This window comes from Plectropomus leopardus, chromosome 21, assembly GCF_008729295.1.
Source record: "Plectropomus leopardus isolate mb chromosome 21, YSFRI_Pleo_2.0, whole genome shotgun sequence".
Lineage (NCBI taxonomy): Eukaryota > Metazoa > Chordata > Actinopteri > Perciformes > Serranidae > Plectropomus > Plectropomus leopardus.
The window spans coordinates 870,623-879,246 of record NC_056483.1 but is presented as its reverse complement, the minus strand read 5'-3'; the positions used below and the strand labels follow the sequence as shown (position 1 = coordinate 879,246).

The window sequence follows — 8,624 nt, the reverse complement described above, 5'->3', positions numbered from 1 at the left end:
GGGGTTTAGATAGGACTTTTAAGTTAGCGTAAAGTAAGATCAAAAAAAACTTGATTCAATAGTTGTAACAGTGGTGGGTGCTCCCTGCAGCCCTGCAGAGGCTCCTGCTGGGTTGCCAAGTCCGACACAGGTCTGACTGTGTCTTGGATTTTAGGCCATTGGGGGTTTAGGTAGGACTTCTGAGTTAGAGCAGGCTTAAAAAAATGAAAAAAAAAGTAAAATAATACTTAAATAAGCTTTTATTTTATAGTTGTAACAGTGGTGGGTGCTCCCGCGCGCGCCCTGCTCCGTGCGCTCTGCTATGTGGCTGCTCCAGTCTCTCTCTGCACCCGCCCCGCACCCCACCTGCGTCTCTCTTCCCCCCCACAACACTCCCCCCCCCCCCCTCCCCCCCTCCCTCCCCCCTCCTCCTCCCTCTTCCTCTACGGATGCTGCAGTAAAGTTGGCCGCGCCTGCGCAGTCTCGGTCCTCTTTTTCTTGGAAGGTAAGTGTGGCATGGCGCGTGTTTCTGCCTTGGGGGGGATAAACGGGGCTATTAACGGTTTTTTACCTCAACCCGCAGCGGATTTGCAGGTAGTAACGGCGCCGTGCGGCGGTGTGAGCACCTGCGGGGGCAGTTTGGTGGTTTCTGGGTGTGTGGGGACGGCGCCGGGTCTGGGTGTGGGGGTCCATGTTCCAGCTAACAGATTGAATCAAAGGGGACATGCGGCCTGCGGCGGCGGCGCGGTCCGCGAGAGCCGCCTGTCACCCCGTTAACGCTTTTACCGATCACAATCCGCGCTAAATTCGGCATCCCGCGTTTTAAAAGTTGATAACAAAAACGCGAAACCCGCATTTTTCGACCGCTGTCGATCCCCGCTTTTTAATCTGAGCCGAGCTGAATGGAGCCGTTAGCATCCCGCTAGCTAACGGTCGGATAACGGTATTTGTGCGGCAGGAGCGGCACGTTGGGCCGGTTAATAAACACCACGGCGGCGTTAGGAGCGACCTAACAAGTGTTGTTATTTTCATAAACGTTATTAAAAACTAAAAATGTAACGTAATTTGAGCTAATGTCGGCGTGCGTGACGTTATAGTCGGTTGGCTCCGTACCGTTATCTCGCGCTGTTGCACTTGTAAACTCCAGGCCGGCTAACCTGCTAGCTAAAATGTGTTTATGTCACATTACTAAAATTACTCCGCGTAATTCACCGTTAACTTCATGTTTACATCTTTAAAATAGCACCAACTCTCAGATTAACTCAGTCGTTAATGTTAGTTTTGATTAGTTTGTAAGTTTACTTTAGTTAGTGTTTGTTAATTTAATAAAAATTAGTGTCGGATATAACGGGCGCAGCCGCCCAGCCTCGTGTTGAGCCGGACTAGTTGTCCGTGCGACACTATTTTAACCCATTTTCATACTTTTTTTTACTGAATTTTGACTTAATTATTCAGAGTGTATTTCATGCAATCTGCGGAACAGATCATGAGGATGCCACTTTTTTCCGCCGAAATCTCGCGATATCGATTTCAACGCACAGTGGGGCCCTGCAAAGGCTGCAGAGCAAAGCCAGGGTAATTAAACTGGTGCTTAACTCGGCAAAACTAGGCCAAATTAAGTCGGTAAAAATAGGTTTTTTATTATTCCATTAAGTAAAAATATTTGCATTTATTAAATCCAGCTGCAGTCCCCAAATTGTTTTTCTTTGTACTATCCTTAGGGGTGTTTTATTGCCATTTTCAGGGTTTCCACGTCCATGAGATTTCATGATCACGTTTTGCAGGCCTTGAAAAGTTAGGGAATTACATAAAATCCCTTGAAAGTTTTGAAAAAGGAAATGTATTTTCTGTTTAAAAAATAAGAGTTGTGACAATAATCTTTCATGAGCACCTTTCCAGTTAATGTAACATAATGCCAAATTTATTTTATAAGGCACAAGGTAGATTTATTGGTCATTTAAAAAAAAAGAAAGAATGAAATTAAAGATATCTCCTGTAGCTGTTGACATAATGTAGCTGTAGATGCAGATTCATACTTAATAGTCATCTAAGATGTGTATTTGTTGTTTTTTTTTATAGCTGTTTAGCCGTTCTTCAGTATTTTTTCATGTTTTTTACTGAATTTTGACTTGTGGATGCCGCTTTTCCTTAAATCGTGTGATATTGATTTAAATGCACAGTAGGGCTCTGGAAAGGCTGCAGAATAAAGCCAGGGACACAATTAATTGGTGTTTAGCCAAATTGTAATGGTTAAAGCATATTTTAATTACATCTTAAAATAATAACACCTGAACCCATCAAACCAAGGACATTTTGTAGTGGTGTTTTAGGTGTGATAATCAGAAATGGTATTTATTTATTTTAGGCTCAGTATGATTTAGTGCATAAATCAAGACACATAACATAAGATCGATCGTATTTTAGTATGCAAGGATTAACATTTGATGCTGAACAGTAAAAGACATAATATAAAAAGGAACCATTAACAAAAGAGAACATGAAAACCAAAAACATTAGAAATCTGTTAATGTTTAGGAGTAAAGGAGCTGTGTGCCGGGTTCCCTCATTCATGGAAAACCTGGAAAAGTCATGGAATTAGTCAAAATCCCTTAGAAGTTTTGGCAAAAAAAAAATTACTAAAACGATTAATCCAAATAGCTGCCAATTTTCTGTGGGTTGACTTAATTGTTGCAGCTCTAATCAGCATCGAGATGAGGTTTACACATCAGTGTCAGCTCCAGAATAAATCATGTCACGGATAAATTTGATTATTTAAATATTTTCAGCGTTTCGAGGTTATTAATGTGTGAATATGTTTTGCAGCACCCCTGACCCATCGCACCATGGCAGATCCCGATCTTGACTTCACGACTGGCGAGTCTGGCGCCTCCGCCACCTACCCCATGCAGTGCTCTGCGCTGCGTAAGAACGGGTACGTGGTGCTGAAGGGACGTCCCTGCAAAATTGTGGAGATGTCCACCTCCAAGACCGGCAAGCACGGACATGCCAAGGTAAACTTTTCTCCGCAGTCTGGTTATGAAATGAGAGCAGCTGTAAAGGGACATTTTAGAAATAAAAAAGCTCGACTGGTGTCAAAGATGAGCTTGGCGGCGACCTGAGGCTCAGTTTGAGGATCTCAGATTTCACATCGGTCTGATCCGAGCTGCCTCGAGTGTTGGCTGAAGTAAAGCTCCGTCTCCTTATCGTTTTCTTTAAACACCAGGGTGCTCCCACGTGGACTTTGCCCTCCTGTGGGACTCGGTCACGATAAATGGAAATTTGAGCTTCTGGTTGTGCATTTTTTAAGTTGCCTTCAGTTATTTAGTTAGATAAGACAATCCTTTATTTGTCCTACAATGGGGGGAATTTGATCATTACAGCAAAGGGATATCAAAGCGAGGTATGTACAAGATAAATAAAGCAAACAGAACAATATAATCGCTGTTTAACAGTAAATAGTTTAAAAATCGTTCATTTTAAACCTTAAAAATATGCGCAAAGCACCGTGTCTTCTTGATATTGGAATCACATTAAACCTGTTTCCTAAACGGGGGAAAACATGGTTTATTTCATGATTCATGATCCGTCCAGAGACCACAGGCGGAAAAAAGCCTTGTGGTGCAGTTACAGCAGCGATGGTTATTTTGCACTGTCCCTGTTCCACAAGTGACCTGGTGTTTTTACAGGAAGTCTGCAGGTCTGAAATTAAGTTTTATTTAATTAGTGTTTATTTCAAAGGGACACAGCATATGGATGAGCATCAGTATGAGACACAGGTGTAAATATGTCAGTTAGCAGGACTGCAATTTTACATCCGTAGTCCCATGGCAAATAAAGAACGATAGAAATACCAAAGAAAAAGGGGCCAAAACGACATATAAAATCTCTGAAGTCATTAAATAGTATTATATTTTAATTTGTGAGGTCTTAATTGCCACAGTTGTTTTATAAAAAAAATTCTGTCCTAATTTTTTAAAATCCTCCTGAAAAGTGTGAAAGCATTAAGTGTCTGATACCAATAAATAAAAAAAAATTAAAAATGTAAATAAAATTCCTTAATTTTAGATCACATCTTGGTTCAGCTGGAAATGCATCGTCATGATTGTGGTCTAAAGCTTTTCTTTTTCCATGTGTCGCGTGCTGATTTCATGAACACAGTGTCATTGTCTTTGGCTCCCTGCAGACATTTTTCTGCACTAAAACACTGTTTTTAATAAACTGAATGTTCCTCTGCAGGTTAACCTGGTTGGAATCGACATCTTCACCAACAAGAAGCATGAAGATATGTGCCCCTCCACCCACAACATGGATGTCCCCTCCATCAAGAGGATAGACTACCAGGTACGCAAATTATTATTAATTTATTAACAAACGTTTGCGTAACTCTGTAAGAACGGACGTGTGACGGCCGTGTTGGAAACTCGCTTTTCTTCAGCAGCTTCAGACGCTGCAGCCTGTAAATGTGCCACTCAATCTGATCGTGTGTTAAATTATTGCCGATGGCAGGAATATTTGATTATTAATACTAAAAGCAAAACATTTTCCCGTAATGACTGAAATAACGACTTTAATTGTGCCTGTGATCCAGTATGATCTGTCAGTGGAAACAGGAAATATAATGTGTACACAGCACTCTGACTGAGAACTGAGTTAAATTAGGGATGCAAAGTGTAAACATTCTCCTTAATCAGTTATTGGTAAAATTAGCGATTTGATTAATTGTTAATTGGAAAAAACTTTGCTTATTTCAAACAGCAAATGTATTTCTTCCATCATCAAGCTCAGAGCAGCATACTGCGTGGCACAGCCTGTTGATTAATCGATTAAATTCTTAACGACTAATTCATAGATGGATTAGTTATCATCCCTAATTTAAACATAATTAAGTGAAGTGGAATATGTCAGATTCAGTCAGACATTTTTGCAACACGTGGGAGTGTCTTTCCTGCTCTGCCATTCGAGTTTTGAGGTTGAAAACTGAAAATTATCCGACCAAGCGGCAACTTCGGGTCTGGGAAAAAGAAAAAAACCAAAAAGCCAAAAACTGCCGTTCCTCTGATGTCCTTTTGAGGCCAAAACAGTCGGTCCGAACCCAACGTCCCAATGTTACAGCGCCGAGCCGAAATAAACACGTTTACAGCCTGTAGAGAGAAATGTTTCGGTCTCGATTCCTAATTTCTACGTTCATGATATCAGTTTTTGGTGAGGACTTTTAGATAACTCGCCTGTTTATCAATGCTTAAAGTTACGTATATTTTCAGTGACGGGCGAGCGCCGTCTGCTGAGGTAACGAAACCGCGTCACACCCTCAGATTCAGGGCGAAGGCTCGGTTTTCTGTACGTCAGTGTGATTTCAGTTAATTCATATCATTAAAACACTTTAGTCGCCTGAAAAAGTTGTTCTTTGTTTATTTGTACTAAAATTGAATTTTAAGTTTTTCTGGTTATTGAAGTTTGTTTTTATGATTTCTCACCAGTGAAAATGATTTTTAGCATCAACTTTTCTCAACTTATCAGACCGTTCTACTTGTTTTATTATTGTTTGATTTTTATCTACATTACTGATTATTGATCACCTTTTTTTCACCCTTTTGGTCAAATCAGGTCACTTCTTGCTTCATTTTATTTTCTCTGGCAAATAAAAACGTAAAAACGGTGTTTACTGATTTGAAGTTAAAAGTCTGCGCTCGTGTAAACGTCTGTTTCCTAACGTGTCCTCTCGTTCCCAGTTGGTGAACATCAATGACAGCTACATGTCCTTGATGAGCGACAACGGCGACATCAGGGAGGACCTGCGTGTCCCCGAGAGCGAGGTCGGCAAGGAAATCGAGGCAAAGTTCGAAGCCGGCGATGAATTCATGGTACGTGTGAAGTAATTTGTGCAGCGGGTCAAAACAGAGCTACGTTCCCGTGTATGAAACGACTTTTGAGGGTTACGAAATTCTTTGAATCGTGTCTTTTAGTCACGGAGCCGGTAAATTCGGCTCCGTACGGTCAGGACAAGCAGAAGGTTTTGGGAAAGTCATGGAAATCTGTTTCACAAACCTGTAAGGTGTTTTCAAGGACTGTTGAAATACTGAAATTCCAATGATAATTTCTGTTTGTTTTTTTTTTAAGTTTCTGGCTGTGATAAACGTGGTTTTTTGGTGATCTTCTAAAATAACTGTAAATATATAATTATAAATATTGATTTTTTTTTTTTGTTTTTCCAAGACAGTTTTCTCCAACTTTCTTGTCAATAATTTTCTAATAATTTTCTTTCTTTTCTTTCGCCTTTTTGCTCAAAGCTGCTAAAATTTGCATCTGAAAGCACCAGGAAAGAGAAGTTTAAAGAATCCCACTTTTCTTTAAATATTATCACAAGTAGTAGTAAAAATGTTTTATTTTATTTATTTATTTTTGCTTTATCACCCAAAAATGTTAATAATAAAGAGGCCTTTTTTCCCCAAGAAAAACCTCCAGAATTTAAAATTTTCCTCAAAGTTATGGAAATTAAAAGGCAAAAATCACTAAAAATGTATATTTAAAAAAACAAATTGCCCATTTTTTCTGGAATATACACAAAAATATTTGATGAAAAAAACAAATGACTGAAAATTTGGGTTTAGAAGACAAGTTTTCTTAAAGTCGGTAAATGTTTTCTCCTAAAGCCTAAAGTCTGTATCGATGGGCGTTTCAGAGGTTTGATCTTTAAATTTTTCCTCAGAGTCGTGGAAACTAAAATGTGTAAATGATGATGGTAAATTTTTGACTTTAGCGGCATAAAAAAGCATCTTGAGCCAAAGCTGTTTGTGATTTTTCACTCTGCTGAGCGCGCCGGCTCTCCGTCCTGATTTAGAGCCGAAAGTTTTCACACGGCAGTTCGAATGTTCGGGGGTGCGAGCTCCGTGTGTAAAGTTTCAGATGATTGACTCGAGCGTGTGTGTGTGTGTGTGTGTGTGTGTGTCTGCAGGTCACCGTCATTTCTGCCATGGGGGAGGAATGTGCTGTCGCTACCAAGGTCCTGGCCAGCAAATAGGGAGACGGACTTTGCTGCCCAGGCAACAAGCACCACCCACAACCAGTCTCTTGCATTCTCATTGGTTCAGTCACCAAAGCGTCGGCCTTCACAGACAACCTCAATCATTCTGTTGTGATTTCTCATCATTGATCTTTTTTTTTTTTCTCCCCTTTTCGTTTCTCTTTTCCATCGCTGTTTGGGATAGTTCGGCGTCGGCTCGCCGCGTGGTCCTCCGCCTGATCACTGAGGTTTCGTTTGGTTAACAATCTACTTTATATATAAAAAAACAACTTCAAAAATAATGATCGGTCGCTCATTCCTGCTTATTTTTGCCTTCAAAGTGTTGGTTTTGCCACTCACATTCCTGAATGTTTAAATAACAACGGGATTCAGCTTTTGTATGATTATTTTTTTATATTCTTGAATATAGCGGGTCTAAACCGGTTTAGAGGGTGGGGGAGGAGAGTGGGGCAGTTTTTTCAGTTAAGCCGTGGGAGGGAGGGGTAGCCCCTGTAGATGCTAAATTCTGGTTTAGGCCGTCCCTCTAGCAGCCATACCGCTTTCCAGCATGGCCTTCGCTCCGGTTCCTGCGTGGACTGGGCGCCACAAGGTCCGATTTTTCCTCCCAACCGCTGGGATTGGTGGTGGCGAGCACTTGTGAGCACTTGAGGTCCACCCCAGCATGTCAAAGCTCTAAAAACCAAGAAAAGAGAAGCGTTTTTTTTTTTTTCTCCCCTCCAAGAACAACAGAAACAAATTTCAGTGATTTAACCCTCGTGATGCCAGTCTCTTGTCTGTGTAGAAGTTTGAGGGGGCGTGAGGGTCCTGTGCGCTCACGCCTCTCGTCCAACCGGGGCGGTCGAGGGCTCGCCCCGCTGCCCCGGCCATCCCCCAATACAAAAGGAGTGTTATATTTTGTTTTGAGAGGCATGAGTGTGTAGCGGTGTGGGCCTCCGAAATGTGGGAGGCGGTTTGCAGTGAGGCGTGTGTTTCTTTTCGAGGGACTCGATCGGGTTGGGGAGGGTGGTAGAGTTGCAAACTTTTTGTTCACTCGAGGCCTTTGTCACCTGACTGGAGATGGCAAAAATAAAACGATGAAACAAATGGACAAAAAACTGCAAACGATGTCTGGTTTTCTGTCTCTAACACACACGATTCACTCGCTCGAGGGAAATTTCTGGAAAACTAAACGCACTTCGGATGTTTTTGAAGTCTGTGAACACATCTTGTGTTATTACACGATGTCAAAAATTTAAGAAATTCAACAATAATTTCTGTTTTTACTGATTGTAGCTTTGATAAATTGTCATTTTGGTGTATTTAGAGGAAAACATGCAGTTTGAAAGGCATGTTATAAAGAAATACAGATATATCTTAACAAAACGGCCAAAATATTTTTTGTTTAAAAAATTGACCCCCAAAATAAAGTTAGTCATCTTGAAAAAAAAACTAAATTTTTTTTAAAAAGTTTTTTTTTCCAAAAAAAATGGCAAAAATTCACTTGAATGTTTTGTGAAAATCAATATTTTTTAAGAAAATCTTGTAAATTTAAAATAAGTTTCCTTTGAAATGACCATATTAAAAAAGAAAACATAAACATCTGCATTCTGAATATCAAAGTGAAGTTTGGTTCGTTCAGTCTTCA

The 8,624-nt window shown here is 40.5% G+C and overlaps 1 protein-coding gene across 1 annotated transcript; it reads left to right on the top strand.

Moving 5' to 3' along the window:
- Positions 1–436: 436 nt before the first annotated feature.
- LOC121960719 (eukaryotic translation initiation factor 5A-1-like) lies at positions 437–8,101 on the top strand. The gene is made up of 5 exons (XM_042510560.1): positions 437–484; positions 2,803–2,990; positions 4,216–4,320; positions 5,709–5,840; positions 6,932–8,101. The coding sequence occupies exons 2-5, from the start codon at positions 2,823–2,825 to the stop codon at positions 6,995–6,997; spliced, it is 471 nt and encodes a 156-aa protein (XP_042366494.1). The 5' UTR covers positions 437–484; positions 2,803–2,822; the 3' UTR covers positions 6,998–8,101.
- Positions 8,102–8,624: the final 523 nt, after the last annotated feature.